The sequence below is a fragment of the Poromitra crassiceps genome (genome assembly GCF_964638095.1).
Source record: "Poromitra crassiceps genome assembly, chromosome: 28".
Lineage (NCBI taxonomy): Eukaryota > Metazoa > Chordata > Actinopteri > Beryciformes > Melamphaidae > Poromitra > Poromitra crassiceps.
Genome location: NC_139651.1, coordinates 11,210,570 through 11,235,117, shown reverse-complemented (window position 1 = coordinate 11,235,117; position 24,548 = coordinate 11,210,570). Strand labels below are relative to the sequence as shown.

The 24,548-nt window shown below is 42.3% G+C and overlaps 2 protein-coding genes across 2 annotated transcripts; one reads left to right on the top strand and one right to left on the bottom strand.

The window, feature by feature from the left end:
- Nucleotides 1–2,570: 2,570 nt before the first annotated feature.
- ca7 (carbonic anhydrase VII) lies at nt 2,571–13,627 on the bottom strand (the record flags this gene model as incomplete). Its single annotated transcript, XM_083662388.1, has 7 exons — nt 2,571–2,693; nt 5,888–6,043; nt 6,163–6,225; nt 7,022–7,117; nt 8,306–8,424; nt 12,692–12,889; nt 13,591–13,627. The coding sequence occupies 7 exons, from the start codon at nt 13,625–13,627 to the stop codon at nt 2,571–2,573; spliced, it is 792 nt and encodes a 263-aa protein (XP_083518514.1).
- A 573-nt stretch (nt 13,628–14,200) lies between these two features.
- Nucleotides 14,201–24,294, top strand: nae1 (nedd8 activating enzyme E1 subunit 1). The gene is made up of 20 exons (XM_083662120.1): nt 14,201–14,268; nt 14,661–14,764; nt 14,883–14,943; nt 15,063–15,093; nt 15,205–15,276; nt 15,673–15,752; nt 16,929–17,038; nt 17,375–17,484; nt 17,615–17,677; nt 17,825–17,888; nt 17,976–18,067; nt 18,236–18,295; nt 18,514–18,647; nt 18,916–18,991; nt 19,612–19,651; nt 20,840–20,926; nt 21,050–21,142; nt 22,807–22,921; nt 23,093–23,142; nt 23,271–24,294. Exons 1-20 carry the CDS (start codon nt 14,216–14,218, stop codon nt 23,378–23,380), a joined length of 1,605 nt encoding a protein of 534 aa, XP_083518246.1. The 5' UTR covers nt 14,201–14,215; the 3' UTR covers nt 23,381–24,294.
- The last annotated feature ends 254 nt before the right edge of the window (nt 24,295–24,548 follow it).

Below are 24,548 nucleotides of genomic sequence, written 5' to 3'. Positions count from 1 at the left end.
ACTATGTGTGTGTGTGTGTGTATATATATATATATATATATATATATATATATATATATATATATATATATATATATATATATAATGTATTCTAGGTCACCAGACCCCATTTAGAACCACTGGTATAATCTGTCTTGCTAACAGACTCAGACAAAATTCATTTAAAAAAACATGGTGGTAAATAATTGACGGTGGTAATCAGTGTGCAGGCCTTCTTTCACTCCCTACAGACTGAGCTACTGATTACCTTCAACCGAAGCGCGAGTTTAAGCATTTGCTGGAAAGACTCCTTCAAACACCTCCTGTAGAGACTGGCTACAATGTTCACTTAGTGCGACTGATTTCAGTGTGAAAGCGTCAATTACAGTCTTTGAGGGGGTAAGAATAGAAAGAGCAGACTATATTTAATGTGGACGTGTCTCCTGTACTCTTGTCAACAACCTGCTGTTAGCATTTGTCCCGGCTTAGAAACTTACTAACAGCCCAAACAAAATCTCAAGACCATAAATGATGATTGGACAGCTAGATGATTACATCCACTGCTCCTGCTCTCCTGAACCTCCTGGCTCTTCTCAACAGGCTGGAGTTCCTCTAAGTTAATTTCAGCCCCAACTGAGGCAGCAGTGAATGAGATGTTTGAGTAGAAGCCAAAAGTAGACAATACTGAACACTGAGAATACTGTATACATGTTGAGTTCACTCTGGTAACAGTAAAGTAAAGGTAAAGTCCCACTGATTGTCACACTGTGTGAAATTTGCTCTCTGCATTTGACCCATCGGGAATCATATGGTGATCTAACCCCCCAATTCCAACCCTTTGATGCTGAGTGCCAAGCAGGGAGGCAAATGGGTCCCATTTTTATAGTCTTTGGTATGACTCGGCCGGGGATCGAACTCACGACCTCTCGGTCTCAGGGCGGACACTCGGACCACAAGGCCACTGAGCTGGCCCCTTCTAATGAATAAATCACTTTAAATCCAATGTATTTCAAATTTGATTTTATTCACCAAACACGTTCTGACACATTGACACTTTGAATATATATATATTACAAAAATACAGTCATTTAGTAAAGCGCCCATAAATTCATTTCTTACATTATTTAACAGAAAACAATCATAACTGAGGTGCCATTCTCCACATTCTCTCTGCCACACGACTCTAGCTCTGTTTGCAAAATCCAAGTCCATCTAAACAAGGAACCGCACGGGAGCTGCACACAAAGCTGCCATAACTCACACACGAGTGAGAGACTCCAGACCAGGAGGACCATTAGGAACGACAGTGGTGGGACTGTTGTTGGTGCATTTCTCGTAACAAACCGCAGCTCCAGGAGGAGTGAGCTGTTAAGCGCCGTGTGCATCGCTCGCTGATATACCCTCCTGTGCAGGAACAACACTGCAGCAAGAAATCTGACACTACTGCACAGTTGGGAGCATAGTTTGAGCTCAGAATGGAGATGATGAAAACAAAGATTTGCTGAGTTTGACTGCTGTGAAACAAGATATTACCACAAAAAAAAAACAATACGCTGGATTCAATGACAAATCGTTTACGTTCTGCTACTGAAAGATATTTGTGAACGTGGATGATTTTGGTTTGTTGACGCTAGAGGGCATGCTAAAAATAGTGGCCCATCTCGGTCTGCCCTTGAGCTGTAAAAAGGAGGCGATGTTTTGACTTTCATCGCCCTCCGCTCCGTCACGGCCTGAGCAGATGAGCCCGGGCAGCCGCAGCGCTAATCCGAGCCCACCTCCCAGTTGGGATTGTGTGGGAGTGGAGGGGGATCTGTGGCCACCAGGACTGGGAATCCACAAGGATCAACGGGGATCAGTCAGGATCAGGAGGGAGGCTCGAGGCCTTGGAGCTGCAGATCACTGAGCAACAGACGCACGGCACAGCACAGTACACTACAGTACAGTACAGAGAGCAGCAGGCAACCAGCCATCCAGCACCAACACATTGAAACTGATGTAACATCTAACTAGGGTTAGGATCGTCTAAAGAGGGACAAAGATAATAGCACCTTGTATAGTAGCAATTGTCTCAGCAACACTTGTTTTCCTTGAATATCTATATAGAATAGATCTATGAAGATTTTGACTTGCTTATGTGTATTATTTCACTGTCAATAATGTATTTCATGGGTAGAAAAAATAGAGTGTATAATCCAACCATTGAATATTCTTAAATATACTGACCACAAAATGTCTCTTAATAGTGCTGTACATGACATAGCAATTTAACAATTAGTTAGTTGACTATACTGTATTTACTCATCATATGAGTTCTAATTATTCCTTATGTTATTTCATGCCATCTCTTCTATTCCCCCCCAACTTATTAAAAACTGACATTCCTGATGTTGAAGCTTCTGACCAGTAGAGGGAAACATGCATCTCAATGTTTTGGCAGTGATTTTACTTTCTTGTCTTTGTAGTCTTCTTCTTCTTCTGTTCACAGAATCAGCAGGATTCCCCTGAATCGGTGGGGGATACGCCCAAATTCAATAGATGCACTAACAGACCCGGTATGTCTGGTGAAGCCGGCAGTTCTGATCTCTTGTGTGTTAGTTGAAGGAGGCCCGCACTTCCCTGCCTTGCAGAGGCTGAGGCGGCCTGAAGTTGTTCTCCATCCGGTTCCTCTGATCCTCCTCTTCTCCGTTTAGCAGAAGCATTCTGAACTTGCCCATCTGCATCGGGAGAGAAGCAGAGACATTAAATTTCTATCTTATCTATATACTATCTTTGCTAAAGAAATTCAACCTACTTATTCGTTTGTAAGATACAGTAGGTGCCAGGAACATCTAACAACCCCACCAACTCATGCCACGAAACACATAACACGTGTACCCCTCTCAGTCCTAGTATATCACTGTTGCTCTAGTTCTAGTGTTATGTGGACAAAACAAAATAATACCCTGTTACATAAGGGCTCCCCCTGCTGGGTCTCCATGCACACATTTTTCAATTAAGCCCGTGCAAAACACCTCCACCCATCCAGTCATCCACCCTGCAAAACACCTCCACCCATCCAGTCATCCACCCTGCAAAACACCTCCACCCATCCAGTCATTTAACCCAAGGTTAAAGGACAATCATGGGGTTAAAGTTGGGGAAGGAGAATGGAGAAGAGTGACAAAGCAAGCCAGCGCTCTGAACAGGGCCGGCTCACTGATAGGCTGAACAGGGCCGGCTCACTGATAGGCTGAACAGGGCCGGCTCACTGATAGGCTGAACAGGGCCGGCTCACTGATAGGCACCTGCTGCTTCATCGAGTCAGCTGGTCAGCTTAGCTTGTCAACAAGGTGGGAGTATCCGACTTAAGCTTCGCTGTTCTTTTATACTCCACGACAAGCGTCAAACATTCTATCTACTCTACGTAAGGGTTGGATAATAAAAACAAGTCACCCGTTAACACGCCGTCTCCCTCTGGGACCATCAAGAACAAAATATGTCACCTTGTTTTGGCCTGTAACTGGAGTGAGCCGGCTTTGGGCCAATCAGAGTCATTCTAGAAATGCCAGAAAGCAGCGTTAAGACGCGTCATTCCTCAACGTTTCCTAAAAATCCTATCAGCCGTACCACAAAGGACAGACAGACTGAAGGACACTCCCTGCAATTTCATTGTGGGGGAAATCAACTTGTTAATTAGATGACAACTGCTTTCACATTGTCCTGCCTTAAATGTCCAATCGAATGTTGCCTCGTTATGTCGAGGGTTATTGGGCATTGCAGAGTCAACCAGGTGGTAGACTCAGCCCTCAGTCTTAATCCGTTTCACTCCTGTAAGACTGAGAATATTACTATTTAAATCTTTGCATAACGTTAGGTGGCGCTGTTGGAAGCCTTGCATCGGAGAACCAATCATGAGTGTTGTGGGCGGGCCTGCTTTCTGGGGGCAGTTCTCATGCAGAACCGGTGTCTCGCAAAACATCGTGGCATTTGCGGAGAAACATATGAATCACTCAGAAACAAACATAACCTGTTAATAGGACGTGTTTCATCCGGCCCCGGGGGCTAGAGGTCTTTCCCCCAGCGATAAACCCGACTCCCGAGGCAATACGCCTGCTGATGACTCACAGTAGCAAGCGGACCACTTCCGGGTAGGAAACATTATTGTAAAATAAACAACAGGTATAAACTCTCTTTGCTGCACATCAGTGTCTTGCTATATATTTGAACTATGAAACATTGCATTGCCGCTACCAAATAAAATTCTAATAATAAATGTAGGCGTGTCTGCTGCCGGCCGTTCTCGCCGGGCTCGGACAGACAGTTTCTGACAGTGAAATTCCCAGACGTTTGGTGGCGCAGCTCACCAAACGTCTGGGAGCCGAGACTAACCAGGTGGTCCAGCTTTGTGTTTTGACTAAAGTGGTCTTCTTTAACATGCATATTAAAATGGAGGAACTGCTCGTCATTTTGCAGCTGAAAGTCAGTACGTTCACTTGAAGGTGATACAACTGCCCTTCAATAAATAAATAAGCCGGTGGCCATTATTTTCCACAGGAAGTACAGCCTGCACAGGAAGTACAGCCTGCACAGGACGTACAGCCTGCACAGGAAGTACAGCCTGCACAGGAAGTACAGCCTGCACAGGAAGTACAGCCTGCACAGGAAGTACAGCCTGCACAGGAAGTACAGCCTGCACAGGAAGTACAAGCCTGCACAGGAAGTACAGCCTGCACAGGAAGTACAAGCCTGCACAGGAAGTACAGCCTGCACAGGACGTACAGCCTGCACAGGAAGTACAGCCTGCACAGGACGTACAGCCTGCACAGGAAGTACAGCCTGCACAGGAAGTACAGCCTGCACAGGAAGTACAGCCTGCACAGGAAGTACAAGCCTGCACAGGAAGTACAGCCTGCACAGGAAGTACAGCCTGCACAGGAAGTACATCCACATGCACGTACAGGATGCAGATCTGTAGCAGAGAGATGCTGCTGCAAATTAATGCGGGGAAGAAGAAAAACTTAAATTTTACACTGCTCTACATTTGACAACTGTACACTTTGACTTGAAAACGGATCAAACTGATCACAAAAGAGAGCAGAACATCCCCCGTCTCTCTCTCTCAACAATGAAAAACAAGGAGGAAAAATGTTGATGGACGCCTTAGATACGTTATTTACATCTGACAACAAATGTCGGCCTCACCAGTCAGCTTCATATTTCCACTGGCATGTACACTATGCATTCCACATGCTGATTAGATTATAATGGCATTAGCCTTTGGTCCGGGCATAATACTGTACAGCAGCATACTCCCCCTACTGAAGTTACCTTTATCTGCTGGTACCTCTCACACAGAACAAGCTAGCCAGCTATCTTTTATATTCATTTCCATTTCCCAGAGCTTTCATGGGAGTGAGAAATTATGACTGGCAAATTTCTGCAACGACTCAAGAGATAGAGACACTGCATGAAATAGGCCGCGCCCATCACGGGGGAAAGCGCTCCATTCACTTCTATACACCAGCGTCATTTCCCCTTGAATTAAACATAGCTAAAAGCTGTCGTGTGGTGGGGCTGCGCAGACAACAAATGTAAAAGAAAATCGGCAATGAACGTTTTTTTGTACTCCCGAGCAAAACAAGGAAGCCATTGAGAATTGGCGAGAAGAAAAATGTGGATCTAGCTGTCAATGAAGTAAGTTGGAGTGTTCATCTTCCATATATATGATCTTTGTGTGCAACATGTGACATAGAAGGACGCCAGGATTGGGGGGAGTTTTTGTTTCCCCCTGTTTTGGGCGTGGTTTCTGAATGATGACGCGCTCCGCAGTGTCTCTATACTGTAGGTTTCACATAGTATTTATGTGAAACCATCGATGCTCTTGCTCAAATCTTTTGCAGTCAAAAAAGTAACGTTTTGCAGCGTTCACCTGTTTTTCAGACACCATGATGGGCTCCTTCAGGAGGATCCAGGTGACGCTCTCGTGGAGAGGGGGCGTGGTCAGCGATCCAGGATAGGTCCAGAAGTGGAGGCTGCTGGGTAGGAGGCACTTGGGGTTGAAACCTTTGAAATCTGCGACGCTGCCCTATAACGCAAACACAAAGACAACCCGCTTTATATGACTGCAATAACGCTGAGGAGCAGACCATAAAGCAGAGAAACATACACGGTAGTAAAATCCTGTCGCAACACATCATCGCTCACCTTAAACTTCACCATGTACAGAGCGTCGGTTATCTTGTGGAGCCATCTGTGGTCATCGCCTCCCTGACAATAAACGATGTCAAATAAATGATTTATTTGACATCTTAATCCAGTTTGAGAAGAGATTTGACATTTTCTCGGTACAGCTACAGAATAAGCACACGTCAGTTTCTTTTCCAAAAGGCCATTTTTATTAACTATTGCGACACTTTAAAGGGTTAGTTAGGATTTTCACCATGTGAAAACTTTGGTGAACAGCAGAAGCTGTACTACTTTGTACAGCTTCTGCCATTTGTGGATGATGATGATGATAAAAGTTTACATGATGCTGCAAAATGGAATCCAGCTGCCTTGCGAGGTTAAAAAGTTTATTCATTTAGGGAAAAACCCCTTGAGATGAAGCGTTTTCGAAGGGGTCCTAACATGCAAAAATAAGACAAATATAAATTGAGGAAGTTCGAATTAAAGGGAAGACAAAAAACAATCTTAACGGTCTAATCACATCCCGACAGAATAAACCCAACCTGTAGGAATGACGGTAAACATGAGAGCTATGTAGATGTTTCAGAATTTCTGAAAGGGTATATAGATAGCATTGTTGGACTAGAAAATAGACCGACCAATCGCTTGCTTGGATGTCTCCAGCATCATAAGACTCCATTAATGGATAGTCTGGAAGTTTCACTAACTTTCTCTCTTCCTAACTCGCTCTTGCCTCTCCGCTTGAGTTCCCATCACTTCATGTAGATGATCTAAAAACAACTGCATTTAAAAAAAAAGGTCTTAAACTAACAGACAGTGAGCAGGAGAAGGGGGCGGGGCACAGGGGGACGGCATCATAGACAAATAAACCTCTCACCTCTAAGAAGATGCCGAGGACGGCGAGGCCGTCGGGGGCGGTCGCTGCCTCGCCAAACGTCCGGTACTTGGCAGCGTTCCAGTGCACCAGATGAAGCTGCAGCGGGCGAACAAGAGACGGGACAGGAGGAAATCAAAAGGGATAAAAGCAGGCTCAACAGTTTCAAATGAGCCAACACATGCTATGCTACATCGTGCTACCGTCAAAGTCAATTCACTTTCTAAAATGAACAAGTCGTCTTTGTGCTACCGATGAGAGCATCTTGCACCCTTGTTTTCCAGATCTGTATCTAGACATCACGTTCCCAGGCACACAGTTGGTATGGTTCCTGTTGAACATTGAAGAATTATCGGGATAACCTAACACCAATTTTGCTCAAATGCCGACTATGAGTTTCACAATACCTCTTGACTATCTATATATAAAATTTAGTATGTGGGCGATGTTTCAAGTTCTGTGTTTGGCCACAGCTATGCCGTTTTACGTGCGATCGGGCAGAAACCTTCAGGGTGTGTAAAGGGCACCCGTGCGGGTGACCTGACGGAGCCAGATTTTTTAATTAGGCTAATTAGCTAATGATGTGATGTCATCATCAGTGATGTCATCAGATGACACTTTTGATGATGACATCAAAAGTTGTCATGTCCAGGATGTCATAAGAGCGCACACACACACACATATATACACACACACACACACACACACACACACACACACACAAGGAGGCATTGTGATTTTAGTGAGCAACACAGACACGTGCGTGCCAAAGTGGGCTCTGTCTGTCTGCATTTTTGGTCATGTTTTTGGTCCCACATTGTGAGATTTGTGATGATTTTGGTCAGCAATGATGTCACTGATGATGTCACAATCTATAATCTATAATATGCAATTTGCTGACTCTACTCTTCTCTCACTACTGATCAGTCAGATGTCATCAGTGATACGTCAGCTAGTTCAATGATGTTCATCATGTCTTCATTTATACATAGACGTTTTTGTTTTCTTGTGTTCAGACATAGGTTTATAGATGTTATTTATTTACCTTGACAGTTTCGACGAGTCAACTCTCGTCTTCTTCAGAAGCAGTCGCGCTGTCAGTGCGACTGCTTCTGAAGAAGATGAGAGTTGACTCGTCGAAACTGTCAAGGTAAATAAATAACATCTATAAACCTATGTCTGAACACAAGAAAACAAAAACGTCTAGATACGTCAGCTAAGCACCGAAAACACGTGTGTTGTTTTTCAGACACTGACCCAGTGATTCAAACCACAGACACTACTGACCTCAGAGGTGTAGCTCTTCCCTGCAACAGTGTGCTCAGAGCCATGGCCGCCCTTCTCACCCCAGTGGAAGTGGAACTGTCTCAGTCTGTAGGCGTTGCTCAGAGGGCCGCCCCTAATCACTGGACAAGATGAACGAGAGGAGATGTTCAAAAAGGCAGGATGAGTCAAACTTGCAACACCTACGCTGAGTTTACCAAAGCACTCTCTCTCAAAGCTGAGACATAAGCACCGACAACCAATCATCATTACCCTGGCACAAGCTTTAGTTTGAGAGACACAAATAGCCAAGACTATTCCATCCAAATTAGTGGGGCTCAAAAAATGCACTTTCAATGTAAAATAGGTCGCTTCCGGAAGGAAGCGCCAAAATTTGCACAAATACTCCTTGTGGATTGTTATTTTGATAAAAGTAACTGGCCACGCAGAAATCTCGATCTTTCCAAGATGGCCGCCATTTCCCGCCCCAAAAACACTATTTTGGGGGCAACTTTGGGTAGAATTGTCCAATACGAATGATCTTGTTATCAAACCCTACATTTATGACCACAGAGAAGCCAGATTTGTTCCATGTAAATTTCAAAATGGCTGCCATTTCAAAGATGGCTGCCATTTCAGCTATTTTTACCATAGGATTTCACTGTCCAGGGCGATTTTGATGATTCTGGTGTCAAATGACAGGTTTTTAACTATGGAACTTTAAAAATTATACATCAGAAATCATTTGTATATCTCCTTTTGCCATTTACTCTGCATATATTTTCAAAGTAATGTGAAAATATGCATAAACAACAGTATTTTAGCTGGGCTACTTGGAGCGGAGCACCAGCAACATGAGCAACTCAGGGGTCAGCCTGCCTAGCAGCTGTAGTGTCAAGGACTACTCCAGCGCCAGCCTGCACCACCTGCAGGACACTCAGGAGATGACCCCCCACCCATTGATTTCCTGTCCCCACCTTGACTCTCATTCTTTCAAAGCTATTTATTGTTTTAGCAAAAATGTATGTAATTACTTTACAGCAAGGTGTCCATTTATAAAAGTGGTAATTATTAGATCAAATGTACTTTAATAATTAACTCATTGAGTGCCAATGACGACAATCGTCGTCAATTCAAATACTAACGTAGAGTGCCAATGACGACGATTGTCGTCAATTGCGTTTTTTGACGGTGGGACGTGGATCAAAGCCAGATCCATCTCCTGTGAAAGTATGGTGGATGTTGAATGTGTAAAAGCTATTTTACCAACCCATTAGGTGGCGACAGTGCTCTCCAGATTAGAGAAAGGCGAGGAAAAAAGAGAGAAGAAGTCATGGGGAAACGGAAATCGCATCGGTATGCATCGATATGCATGAAGCATAACGTTAGCTGTGCCTGCAGCAGCCAATCTGCTGCCACAATTGAGCCCCTCCGTGTCCGCTGCGATAGCGGACACGGACATGTTATTATTCTCAACTGGAAGCGATGGGAGCCGGTGAAAAATACACGCGGAACGCTGTAAAAAAGCTGGATGTAGCGCACTTTTCAGTGCAGAGCAAACTCAGCAGAGAGCCACCAGAGACACACCCACGGTTTGCAGTTGAGGGGGGGTGGGGGGGGGGGGGGGGGGTGGGGCATGCAGGGCAGCATACAACACTGACCCAGACAGACCCATACAGCAGGACAGGATTAGCAAACACAAGCTAGAATATCTGATGCCCACCAGCAGTAAATCAAGACCAGCAAGAAGCTGCAACCAGCAGCGCACGCAGGGGCCAGCGCTGCTGGTTGCAGCTAAAAAATATTATTTTGCCAAACAAAATTCCTTTGTTTTCACTGTTTTATTGAAGGAAATTATTTTTGAGGTGTCACATCAGAAAATATTAGCTTCAGAGTCAGTCATGTGCTTGAAATGCTTCATTTCACAAAAGGCTAATTATCTCAGCTTCTAATTTGAAACGTCTCTTTTTGGTGAAATCAACCTATCTTCTCCGGCTCATAACTAAAGAACGGAAAATGATATCAATAAACTTTTTTTTGCTGATGATAGAAGAGAGTCTCATCGTTCTTTGGGCGTGTTCGGTGTTTACATAGTAATATCACACAATATTCTGTGGGCCTCGAGAAATCACTGAAAACGCTCTGAAACTCTGGCACTGGGAGCGTCCGTTCTCCAAAAGTGGCTGGCACTCAATGAGTTAATAGATTAATGTATTTATTTATTTATTTATTTATTTATAGCTTATGCATATTCAATTGTAACCAAATAATCGCTCCCTGTGAAAATAAAATGTCAATTTCCTATACATTTCTAATAAAAGTTGTGCTAAAATACTGTTGTTTATGCATATTTTCACATTACTTTGAAAAGATATGCAGAGTAAATGGTAAAAGGAGATATACAAATGATTTCTGATGTATAATCTTTAAATTTCCATAGTTAAAAACTTGTCATTTGACACCCGAATCATCAAAATCGCCCTACACAGTGAAATCCTATGGTAGAAATGGCTGAAATGGCAGCCATCTTTAAAATGGCAGCCATTTTGAAATTTTCATGGAATAAATCTGGCTTCTCTGTGGTCATAAATGTATGGTTTGATAACAAGATCATTCATATTGGAAAATTCTACCCAAAGTTGCCCCCAAAATAGTGTTTTCAGGCTGGAAATGGCGGCCATCTTGGAAAAAAATAAGATTTCTGCGTGGCCAGTTACTTTTATCAAAATAACAGTCCACAAGGAGTATTTGTGCCAATTTTGGCGCTTCTTTCCGGAAGCGACCTATAGGTGCTGTTTTGAGCCCCACTAAATACATCAATATTCATGCAAATATGGATATAATAAATGAATACTAATTGAGTTTAGTGTCCAGGATTCAGCTGAGTTCACGTTGATTGACACCCCTTTCACAGCAAGGGTCCAACCAGGGTTATTCCCAGGGTGATTTGGCTATGAAAGGGTTAACCCGGGTTGCGCGTCTCTGCTTGGCGTCGGCCAGGTATGAGGCGAGCTAGGTAGGAATGGTCCAACAGCACAATACTTCAAGACTTAAATCAAAACACTCTAGGCTGCTAATAATTAATTAAATGAAGAGCAAATAACCAATTAACCAATCGTGATGATAACTCTTCTGATGGTCCTTTTCTATCTGACACTATGGTGACACTGATAATGGTGTGATGGCCTTGGTTATGCTCATATTGATGACTGCTTGAACAAAGTATTGTATTGATTCAGATTTATGGCTGTTTCTTGACTCCTTTCTTGTTTGTTGTTCATATTCCAAAGACAAGTCATTGATGCACTTTTTCTTCTTTCTGTGAAAAAACAAACTAAATCATCTCTCAGAAATAGCAAAGTATGAACTCCTCTCAAAGTTAATTTTAACCCCACCTCCTAAACTGGAACCAAGAGCTAACACAGTAAGCTAGCACGTTATGATTTATGCATGTGTGTATACGCAAAGCCAGCCACACAGAGGAAAGCTGACAACTGGGTATGCAGGTCTGGGTGAGATGGGGAACCTCTCAACGAGCTACGATGGTGAATTGGATCAGAGAGAAGAAGGTTCAGCGTGGCTCTTGATGGATTATCTTCACCGCCTCGTGTCTCTTAACCCAACAACAGCCTCACATTTCTGAGCTTATCAATCACGGTAATGACGGGGTGGTTAGCATGGATCCACCCAGCCGTAAAAGCAAATAGGGACATAATAACCGTGCAGATCACCTCGTGTTATTATATCTCTAGCCCAACAGACAGATACTCATGCAGTTAACTGCTGGCTGCACTTTCCTCCAGCAGCATCATCATCAGGGGGGTTATTTCTAACCTTTGATTAAGGTCCATTACGCACGCAGTTTGCACTTTCTAAAAGTCCAGATCATCCCACCTTTCAAGCTGCATGTTCACTGAAATCAAACTTTTTTTTTTAGCACCGATTTGTCATCCAAAGTGACAGCACATAGCCATGCCAATATCACTGAACTGTGAATGTCTCTCTCTCTCTGTCTCTCTCTCAAACACTGTACTGTACAGTATAATGTAAGGCACTCAATATCAATAACCAGACACAGTTCATAACATAAATGCACATAGTATTAGTCCATGTCAAGACTTGCTAATATTTCTTGTTCTTCCAATTCCACCACATCTAGGCCCAAACCTGAATGCAGATCCAAAACCATTACGTATTCTAACAGACAGGTTGGCTGATTTAGAGTTCCCTCGCTTCCCTGGGGGTGATTTTTGAATGGGGACAGAGGGAGGAGACCTAATATCAGCTTGAACCTGGATGATGTGAGTTATAGCCTAATTCTAGAAATTGAGCATACCAGTATTATGGACAGAGGACCAAGTCACCCCAGCTCAAGTCACAACTAAGTCAGTCAAGGTAACACCTTCTCACCTGATCGATCATCTGAGTCGTCAAAGTCCACCACTACAGAGTGTCCGTTGTTGGCGATGTTGATGGAGGTGCACTGGTCGTAGCACAGGAGGACTGGTGGCAGACTGGGATCGTATGAAGCCTGCTGAGGTAGGATGTCTATGGGAGACTGGCGGCTCCCCTGAGCAATGGGGAAGTTTTTGTGCCACACAGGTGGACCTTATAGGAAGACAAGCAACATTATAGTGGAGTATTTATCAAATGTATAGAGCAATGATATGAGGACATGGGTCGTGAAAAATATACATAAAAAATTCATTAAATGCATTCAAAACTAGGATAGTGATAGCCTATAGCTTTGTCTTTTGATTTCTCACAGAAAATTGAGCAAAGGTGTGAAATCAAGAGCTTTTTGCCTCAATAAAATAAAATCAAGTCAAATAAATCATAACGTTGGCATGGATTTGATCAGTAGCATAACATTTGACCCCAGAATCACTCAAAATTCGGAAATAAACCAAAAGGGAAATATAACAAAGTCTCAAACTTTAAGTCAAATATTGATCTGATGTGCACTGCTTGTGATGCTGGTGCAATGTGATGACTGTCTGTGGTGAGTCCAGCCATGAACCAAACGAGACAAGACATACCCAAGAGCAAGACAAGTGGAGTTTACAGCCTGTAAGTGGTGACAAGCACACGTCCCATAATGGGGCTAATCTCGCATTAACAGCTACATCTACTAGTCTCCGACAGTGCGCCTCCAGCAACACGGACAGTAAACAGGGTTGACCATAGAATAAAACAACGAGTCCATGCAGCTTACACTGCCTTATAGCGCCGGACCTTATTTTTATACGCAATAAAACCAGTTGAGAAGATGATCTCTCCCTGCTGAGTTTAGATGGCGAGGATCTTACCGTTCTGCTCTCCATATCCCCAGTTATTTCCTGTCATGTCTCTCTGATTGGATTCAAATCGACTTGCCAGGCGTCTAACTTCTGCACCCTGGTGCACACGTGTTGGACGGACTCAGACATTGGCCGGGTGCAGCGATATTGATGAAGTTTTGTGGGGGAGTGGGAAGGGCAATTATCCTTTCTTTACACGCCCCCTTCACCCCCCAACCCCTCCTCCAGAGTCCCCCCCCCACCCACCCACCCACACGCACGCACACACATACACACGCACGCACGCGTAGGAGCAACTGACACATTCACCCATGATAAAATAAAATAAAAATAAATAAATATAATTTAAAAAAGATTAGTAGCATTTTTGTCAAAACTCAGATAGCCTACAAAATCTGATTATAGTTCATAGGATTAGTCACATGCACAAAGGTGAACGGTCTCATGACCCAAAAGCCTGCTCTGCACAGTCATGTGCAACTACTCTCCCTAGCGGTCAGAATCTGTGTCGAAAATGCGGATGTGAATCTTAGCGCTGACTTCTTTGTGTCGAATCTGGCGTTCTGAAACACTATCATGCACCTGTGCTAGTATAGGCTTCAGTCAGTGTAGTGTAAAGCTAAAGCTAGTAGCTATGGCAGCACCCACCAAAGCATCTAAAGAGCAGAAATACGACCGACAGCTGAGGTAAAGTAAAAGTTGTGGTACATTTTGCGTAGTTTCCCCACAGTTTGCGTAACGTTAGCAATGCGCCATTCCGTTTAGAAACCTCTACAGCAAAACTGGATGTGATAAGCTCAGCTGACTAACATTAGCTATAGGCTATCACAGCATCAGCTAAGATACGGCCGTTATTATGTATGGGGCTGTTGTATGTGTGTGTTATGTTCTGCCTCTATGGTTTGATCATGTCAGTGGGGTACAGGGCAGGGGCAATGTTGTGTAGCAGCTACTGTAGCTACTCTATGCCAGTAACGTTGTTTCATTCTTGCAAGGTGGCGTCCTGTCTGTTGACAGTTGATGAGTGCATCACTATGGCAATGCATCATGTACTGTAACGTTGTGTTGTGTGCTTTCAGACTGTGGGGTGACCATGGTCAAGAAGCCCTGGAGAAGGCACATGTTTGTCTTATCAACGCCAACGCATCTGGAACAGAGATACTGAAGGACCTAGTGCTTCCAGGTAAAACCATCTTTCTGTGCTGCTGGTTCTGGTAGTCACAATATTTATGTTTCGAGTGTTGTATATTCCCAAATGAAGAAGCCATTTTTCTGATGGAATGAATTGATCTCTTTCTCAGGTGTTGGAACTTTCACGATCGTTGATGGACACACAGTTTCTGGCGAAGATGTTGGAAACAAGTAAGATAGTGTTTCAGTCAACCTTTTTGGAACTAAGTTGATCAATTTATAGTAGAGTACAGTAGGTATCTCCTCATCCTATTGTCTCCTCATGGTTGACCCGTTGGTCTCTCTTGCAGCTTTTTTCTCAGCTACAACAGCATCGGAAAGGTATGTTCTAAATTAAACTTCTGTTTTATTGAACTATTTCTATCTCTCTGCTCTCTCTCTCTCTCCTCACACTATATATAAGTAATTACTGACATAGTTTTTATGTTACAGAACAGAGCACAGGCTGCGACTGAGCTGCTACAAGAACTTAACAGTGATGTGTCTGGAAACTTTGTCGAGGAGGTTGGTTTTGTCTACCTTAGGCCGTGGTGCCATAGATGTGTCACACTTTCATTATTGAATAATATTAATAATGCAGTTTTATGTATGTAACACTTTTCAAAACCATTACAAAGCACTTTACAAAAGATAAAAACAACTGCAAAATCAAAACGTAAACAAAAGATAAACAAGGTGGAGTCATAAAAGCCAGGTCAAAATAAATGTAAATGTGATTACATAAAAGCATCTCTATAAAAAAAAAAGTTTTATTGTGATTGTGATTGTAAAATCTGTTCAAGCAATAATAGTCAAAACAACATCTTTGGTCATGGTACGTACTTGAATGTATTGGTCAGGCTGTTTTTGTCATTCTGATACTGATAAAGATCCCTCCTTTATTGTCTGTCACTCCTGTAGAGTCCAGACCAGCTCCTGGACAACGACCCCACGTTTTTCCACAGGTTCACTCTGGTCATCGGTGTCCACTTGCCAGAAAGGTAGGAAACCTATAGTGATTCTTGACTCTCACTTTTTTTTTTTAATAAGAGAACTTGCAGAGAAGAGAAAAGAGGGGGGAGGCAGAACATTTCATTTGTGGTATTAATTGAACTGGTTAAAAGGCCATCTCCTTTACACCACTATGCTAATAGTGCATCCCAGTTTTGCATTTGGTATGGTCCATTTCATCATCTCAGTTTTGAATTTGGTATGGTTCATTTCATTATCCCAGTTTTGCATTTGGTATGGTCCATTTCATCATCCCAGTTTTGCATTTGATATGGTCCATTTCATCATCTCAGTTTTGTTTTTGGTATTTCGTCATCCCAGCTGTTGAACGGTGCGGAGCAAGTTAGTTTCTAGTCGTCCGACACCAGTAGCTCGTTCTTTTTCCACCTTGGTGTGCATACCTATAAGAAAGCACACGTATAGTTACACCTGTACGTAGGACTACCGAACCACACCTGTTGTGAACCGTGGGATAGTAAATAAAAGCATTAAATCTGACCCTTGGACTTGTGATTCTGACTGATCACCTGTGGTGGGCTAGTTTCTCTGATAAGTTAAGTTTAAGTTAAAGTGTATTGGAGTAGAACACACCAGAAGTGTCTCTGATGCTTCTCTGACACTTCTGGTGTTTTCTATGAGGAAGCAGCGCGTTTCATTTTGGCGTCGCATCCGTCTCGCATCGCCAAAGCGATTCTGGTGTGAACACCAAAAGCGCTCTGTTTTGGTCGCTTTAAAAATAGACCAGACGCAGAAAGTCTCGCTGCAGGGCGTGAGGCCGGTGTGATCGGTTCAGTCTGTTAACAAGGACGCCGAAATGCAACTTCCTGCGCTTCCAGACCCTTCCCCTCACTTCTGTGTTGGTTCCGTTTCCAGTGTGTTTGGACCGTCGGCCAGTTTGCCAAAAGGAGAAATATTAGACAAGCATTTCAAAAATACATAAAAGATATTTCAAAACGCTCGTTAGCGCTATCTATGGCTTGGCATAGCTAAATAAATAAATACTATGAAGTAAATTCTATGTGCTTTTGAAACATACACCTACTGCAAGTGCAAAAGCCTTATTATGGTATTTATTATTATAATAATAATAATAATAAGCTTTAGGAACTTAATGTCTATTTTTATTTTCAATTCAATTCAATCAATTTGTCTTCTAAATTCAACAGCACTTGTTTGAGGCTAGGCTCTGTGCTATGGAGTGCCTCCGTGCCTTTCCTAGTGTGTAAAAGCTATGGCCTCATCGGCTACATGAGACTGGTGGTGAAAGAGCATACAGGTTAGTAGCACACACAGTTACATTTCACAACACTTTATTATTATTTATTGTGGTTATTTATTATGAAGATGTCCACCAAGACATTTAATTTGTGCTATAAAAATGCACGTGTAGTACAACTGTTAAGTCACAATGTAGTGTAAATCACTGTAAATCCATTCAATTGCATAATGTGCTGTGATGAATAACATTTCCTGACTTACTCAAAAATATTTATAGAAAATATATTTACATGATAAGATCACACGTCCATCATCCACCTGTATGGAGACAATTTGGTACCTGGTGATTACACAGTTGAGATCGATTTAAAATTGTACCATCTCGTCCCCTCAGTGATTGAATCTCACCCAGACAACGCTTTGGAAGACCTGAGGTTAGACCAGGCCTTCTCAGAACTGAAGAACCACATCCAGTCTTACGATCTGGGCAGCATGGATAAGAAGGTGTGTGTATTTTGGTGTGTGTGTGTGCACATTTGTGTATGTACATTTGTGTGTTTCAACTTGGACTACTACACACAACTGCTGGCTTCCACAACTGATGTTGTTCCTTTTCCTTCACGGTTCTCTGTAGGATCACAGCCACACACCGTGGATCATCATCATTGCCAAGTACTTGGAGAAGTGGCTCATTGAGGTACAGTAAAATGTCTGTGCGCTCAGCTATGCCAAGTTCAATGGCAGGCAATTAACTGCACCACTGATATTTCATTTAGACTCCAACGATTTTGCTTTCGTTGGCTTTAGGGTACAATGAAATGTCATTTTACTTTTGCCTTTATAGCACAACTCTCAGCCACCAAAGAATTACAAGGAGAAGGAGGCCTTCAGACAGCTTATTCGCCAAGGTATCTCTAGTCCTCTCGTTTTTATTATTTGCCCATAAGTACCATCACCTTTATATATATATATCTTTGATGTGTTCTCTCCTTCAGGGGTCTTGAGAAATGAGAATGGTGTTCCTGAGGACGAGGAGAACTTTGAGGAGGCTATTAAGAGTGTCAACACTGTTTTAAACCCAACCAAGGTGCCAGATCTCATACACACAGTATCTTAGTATCTTTTTAAAGCGATCTTGTAATATATAATATTAAGGTATCTCATGACCCAGTCCCATACATCATACTTACCTGTTTAAGCCCTTTTACGAATCCGTTTAAAAAAATGCCAAGTCAGACTCTCCTTATTTCTGTAGATTCCTCGTGCTGTGGAAGACCTCTTCAATAGTGAGCAGTGTGACAACATCACATCACAGGTGAGTTTATGGAATCAAAACTGCTTTGTTATTCTAATACAATGTTTCCATAACATATTGCTCTACCATGTAGTCATCAAGTCAATAAATACTTGAGGAAATTATGATGATATTTCAGGAAAAAAATGATCCTTTCTCCCACATGTTACTGAATGAACCAAGCATGCTTGTTCTAAGTGTGTCAATATTCTGTCGGTGTGTTTGTTTGTGTTCACCAGACCCCGTCTTTCTGGGTGATGGTGCGAGCCCTCAAGGACTTTATTCAGAACGAAGGCAACGGCAGCTTACCTGTGCGAGGAACCATACCAGACATGATCGCAGACACTCACAGCTTCATCAACCTTCAAAATGTGTAAGTGTAGAAGATGTGGTTACTAAACCATATCATGAAGATAAGTACGTTTATAGAAGGAACAAGGCCAGCCGCCGAGAGCTTAGTTGGATAGGCTTGGTCGGACATGCACGAGAGAGATATTTGTATCATAACATGTTAGAAACTATCACACTGAAATTGGGTCAAAGTATATTTTTAGCTATTTATTTATTATTAGCATTAGCATTATTTTTTATCATCATGTTTGCGGCTGTGTTAAAGCATTAAAGCATGTGTTTCATTACAGCTACAGGGAAAAGGCCATGCAGGACGCTGCTGCTGTGTCCAAGCATGTGGAATGTCTCTTGCAGTCTGTTGGAAAGGTATCTTGTCAGTGTATTATTTATGCAACATTAAAAACTAGGGATGTTCATTTTGAAAATTTTCCATAATCGATAATCGGTGAAAATTAACGATCAATTATCGATTATCGATCATATTAATACTTATATATTTTTTATATATATATATATATATATATATATATATATATATTTTTTTTTTTACAAAATGAATGCCTATGGCAGAAAATACGAAAGACGTGTTCTCCTCAATGAACTCTTTATTTCAATGTGTCTCCTCTCCAACACTCTGCTGTCCCCGGCGCATGCCGGTGTGAATTCCCCATGTTTAAAACAGTTTTGTTGGCACAAAGCCCCGTGCCCAGCCAGAAAACTAGAGACTATATGAAGCTCCACCTCACGTTAGTCGGCTGTGCAATGGAGTGGGGCGAGGAGGAACGAATTCCACCCAAACCTAGTCCAAAAATAATAATAATAATAATACTAATAATAATAACAAAATCGATCCAAATTCCACAGGATCGATTCCAATCCTTAACGATCAATTATCGATTTTCGACAATTGATGAACATCCCTATTAAAAACCATGTTACTTGAAATGCATTACTTGTTCAAATGACTTGCCTTCACTTTCCTCCAGCAACCGGGGAGCATCCCTGAGAAGGAGATCAAGCTGTTCTGTAAGCCAACTGTCCTCTCATAAGCAACCTTGTCCCTCACATTTGCATGTGTACATACATTCAAACGGTATGTTTACATGCGCACAAATCTGTTCAATTCTTTCTTCAGACATTCTTTCTTTGATCTTGAGATGGTCACAGATAGGATCTCACATTCTTGGCAGAGTAGATTCTCAAATAACTCATGTCAACACTTTAATCAAACTATCGCCATGATCTGATCATCAGACAATTACTGATCAGTAGCTTAATGATGTTGATTATGTGCATGTAAACATATACAATGAGACACTTTCAGACCTACGTACATTAACACGTGCATTTGGAGTGTATTTGTAAATCGAAACGGCCTCATGGCATTCATATTACCAGTTAAATGTTGTTCATCATTCAGCTCTGATTGAAAGCACCAGGTCAGTCAGTTGGTGTTGCTATAGCAACAGTAGTGTTTTCCTTTATTTGAAGTTTGGCATTTCTCTGATTGTAGCGAAGCTTTGTCAATTTTCCTTGATCAGTCCTCCTCAGAAATAATGTACAATTAATATATATATAAAAAAAAACAGCTAAATATTGCTAATGACAGAAAGTGCAATACGCCCCTCATTCATCACACTTTCCTAGCTTTTATCATTATATGATGCTTGGTTGAGATTGTGATCTGCCTGTAGGCTTTTACAGAATTGGATGTCGGCGTTTTAGATAGTAGGGCTATAACACTGTTGTATTTCAACACTGATTGCAATGCTTGCAGTGAACATTGTAATAGTTTAAAGTGAAATGGTGCCACATTAGACTGCGTTTCACATGCTTATATTTTGCTAAATCTGTAGCCTTTCTGTCTTGTTCTCTGGAGGTCAGGCTATGTCAGTGTTAGCCGGGCCTGCTTCATCATAGCTACTTTGCGCCCCCTTTTATATAAAATAATAACTTCACTCAAATCTTCCACTGATGTAGTTTAAGACAATATCACACATTCCATTCAATCAAATTGTTAACATCAATTAATCAATCACCAATTAATCATTTTCAAACCTATATGTAATGCTGTCACTGTGCTCTTTGTGAACTCAAGTGAGCTCAGTCTAACAAGGAAGCAACAAGCTTTGCTCGTATGAATAGCATAATCTGTACCAATTTAGAAGCTAGAATGAAGATGCAGTAGGTTTACCTGTGTCCGTTTGTGTCTAGGTAAGAATGCGTCCTTCCTGAGGGTGGTGCGCTGCAGGTCTCTGGCTGAGGAGTATGGTGTGGATTCAGTGAATAAAGATGAAATCAGTAAGTGGATTCAGTAAATAAAGATGAAATCAGTAAGTGATTGATTGATTTAGTTAGACAAGCATAGAAATATGAGTGCTATTGCAAAGTAGTGAGAAGCCCTTTTGTTATTTGTCTCCTCAGCCTCCCGCATGGACAGTCCAGATAGCGAGATGGTCCTCTACCTCATGCTGCGCGCTGTTGATCGCTTCTACCAACAGCACGCCCGCTACCCAGGTAAGACCAAGGTTTATGTTAGCACCATTCCATTCATATTCCCCTTGACATGCTACGCAGCAACGTCTGATTATCAGCACAAAGGAGACGTCACTGGAGCACACGGACACGTCTTAATTGTAGGTGCAAATAGACTTGCAAATAGAATACGATAGAGTATGGTGACAGTTTCAGCCTCATCCCAAACATGTTGGGACTTCTACTGGTGTCAGTCATCTTTTTCCTCTTTGAACAAGTTTGCAACCACTGTAAAGTAGAATGTGCGTTGTTAGGCAGTTGGATTGCCGCATCTGATGCAAAAACCCCTGAATGCTTTGATAGTCAGCTCAGTTAATAATAATAATAATAATAATTAATTCAAATTATATAGCACACTTTAAAATCCAAGGACTTCAGTTAACACATTGACTGCCAGCCGTTTTTTTTTTGCTGTAGGTAGCTTTTGCCAAGCCGTTTTTTTGAGGATTCTGGCTCATTTTACAAGAGCCGAGGATTCTTTTCTGCTTGGAGTTTGTCAACACAAAGTTCACAAAAGTACTAATAGAATGTGTGCTTTCTCTGTCTAAAAGAGTTAGTTTGTAGAGTTAGTAGTTATGTAGATATTAGCCGTTGAGTACAGCATGGTTTTAGCGTGTGAGACAGGAAGCTGAGATAATCGCAGTTTTGTGAAATTCAATCAAACACGCAGAACAGTCACTTTAACCATTTATTTTTGGCATCAGTGAGAGATCAGACATCCAAACAATATAGTTCCGAACGCCCTCTCCTTCAACTCCTCCCTCCGTGGGCGTGTCTAGTGGCTTTCAGCCTGCGTTTGTCACAAGTGAGTGCTCTGCTGCTGGGAGCCTGGCAGGGAGTTTGAGCAGCCTGCCTCCCTGGCAGCGAGTGTGGATACTGTAGGTCTCACTCGTCTCTTGGGTTTGAGAGCCCCGATGAAGCCCCGTGCGACTCTAGGCTTTATGCTGCCCACCATGGACAGTAGCCACACAGTCCATTTCAGGAAACCCCCACCGCAGCAGCGCGAAACCGTCCCCGCCTACAGTATGAGAATGAGGCTCGTTCGTTTCTGACTGTAAAATCGCCAAGCCATTTCCTTGATTTCCTTCCTTGGAGGAAGCAGCCGCGGGAGGCGGCTGCTTTTGGTTGACTTTATATCTGTCGGGAGAGGACCGTCGCCACCTAGCTGGTCGGTAAAATAGATTATACACATTCAATACTTCCAATATCTCCATAGGAGACGCGGGGGGCATTGATCCACGTAGCACCGTCAAAAAAAAAAATTTTTTTTTTTTGACGACTCAACTCGTCGGTGGCAGTGAACAGCTGGATTGTGTTTGACGACTCAACTCGTTGTTGGCAATTAACGTGTTAAGTTGTATACATGTCTAATTATACCCTTCAATAATTCCACTAAAATCAGAATACTACATCTTAGTGCAGTAATGCTTCCTCTCACTATGACTTTATTTGTGGTCAGATGATCAGAAAATGCTGTTTACTTGGAAATTTCATAATCAATATATGGGATTATTACTGTCCATGTAAACATAGTCATAGTCCGGTTTGAAATGACACTCGTAGATTTGGATAGTTTATTCCCTATCGCCGTCATTATATTACTCTCTCCCCCCCACCTATCTCCTGCACATGTCCTTTCCTTCCAGGAGTTTATAATTACCAGGTGGAGGAGGACATCAGCAAGCTGAAGCTGTGTGTGAACAGTCTGCTGCAGGAGTACAGCCTCAACGTCAACGTCAAAGACGATTACATCCACGAGTTGTAAGTTCTGATCAGTTCTGCTGGATGTACTGATTGAATGATTCGCGCAGGCTGTGCCAGATAATGGACTTGTGACATCCATAAAAAAAGAAAGGAAAAAGGAATCCTGTTTAAGATGTATTCAGTATTGAAATTGTTGTCTTATTTTTTGTATCTTTTCATAATCTACAGATGTCGTTATGGTGCTGCAGAGCCACACACAGTTGCAGCATTTTTGGGAGGTACAGTTTTCCCCTTCTTCAGAGATTTGAGTGAGAGTCTAACGTGCATACTGTTAAGTCTCGCCCATATAGTGCTCATAAATCAGAAGTGTTGATCTGTTTGTTCTCTTATCAATATGTTTGCTTAGGATCAGCTGCCCAAGAGGCCATCAAGATCATCAGCCGCCAGTTTGTGCCGTTCAACAACACCTTCATATACAACGGCATGTCACAGACCTCGGCCACCTTCCAGCTGTGAATGCAGCTACTGAACATCTACACCTCCAACCAAGAAATGTCAGTGAAGGTAGCACAAGATTGAAAGAGACAGAGTTGTGAGTTCTGTGCACTGCACTCCAGTCTTTTGAAAGAAGGAAGTAAACATTGCATTTTGAGCACATTTGAATGGGATTACTGTCGACTCCAAACACACAGACACTTACCCTCCCTTGCTGAACGTTAAGGCAGTGCTTCTCAAACCTTTTCACATCAAGGCCTGACAAAAATGACACCACAGAGACCTCCATTTGATTAACGTTTTTGCTTTTAGATGTTTTATTACAGAAAGTGTATGAAATCCATGACCATCTGTCATTATGTTAGTTACGGATGGAATTATAGTGAAAATAATTTGCCCCCCCTTTTGCTGGGGGACGCTCTGGAATCCCCTCAAGGACTCCTGGGGGTCCCCGGACCCCACTTTGAGAACCACTGCCGGCCTTTCTTTTAAAGCACATCATGTTCGAGAGTCTTTTAGACTAATGTTAAATGTTATCAGCCATCAGGTCTTGCCTGCTTTTCAGACATGAGGGTAGCGTTGTTGGAGGATTTCCTTGAATTTCAACAGACAAATGGGAAGGAGGGGAGAAGCTGGAAATGAAACTACGCAATTATTATTCTGTGAAACGCCACAATTATGGATGAAGAATCACCAAGTAGCACTTTGTATACAATAGTCACAACTGTCTCTTATTGTGCTGTTACTACAACAAGGTGTAAGATTTGTTGACGAAGCAAACAAATTCAATTTCTTTTCCAGTCTGTTGTTTTTTTATATAACAAGTTCATAAACATTCTTTATTGTAGAATGTGCTCCTTTCTTTTCATTGCATGTGTTACAATGTGTCAAATGCTTTGGATCTAGCTTGTGTTTTCCGAGCCCTCCTGACTTGACTTCACCTCTGTACAGATGCAGTCTGGGAAATCCTGTTTTTGAGTTGTTGGTCAGCAGAAGCGACTGTAGGCTCCTCACAGCTGTTTTGTCCAATTAAAAGTGAGCTGACGGACATGTGACGTGCATGAGAGGCATCATTAAGATTCCTAATTTGACCTGAACACTGGCAGCATTTACATGCAAGAGTTTCATACCGTTGAGTTGTCGGGGAGTTTAGCTTAGGATATTATAATATCCAACAGTAGAGGGTGCT

What these genes read in the sequence shown, in the direction of transcription:
- nae1 (XM_083662120.1), top strand. Translation starts at nt 14,216, where the DNA reads ATGGCAGCACCCACCAAAGCATCTAAAGAGCAGAAATACGACCGACAG. An exon ending in CAGACAGCTTATTCGCCAAG is followed by an intron (nt 17,889 to 17,975) that starts GTATCTCTAGTC and finishes TCTCTCCTTCAG; the next exon opens with GGGTCTTGAGAAATGAGAAT. An exon ending in GAAGGAGATCAAGCTGTTCT is followed by an intron (nt 19,652 to 20,839) that starts GTAAGCCAACTG and finishes GTTTGTGTCTAG; the next exon opens with GTAAGAATGCGTCCTTCCTG.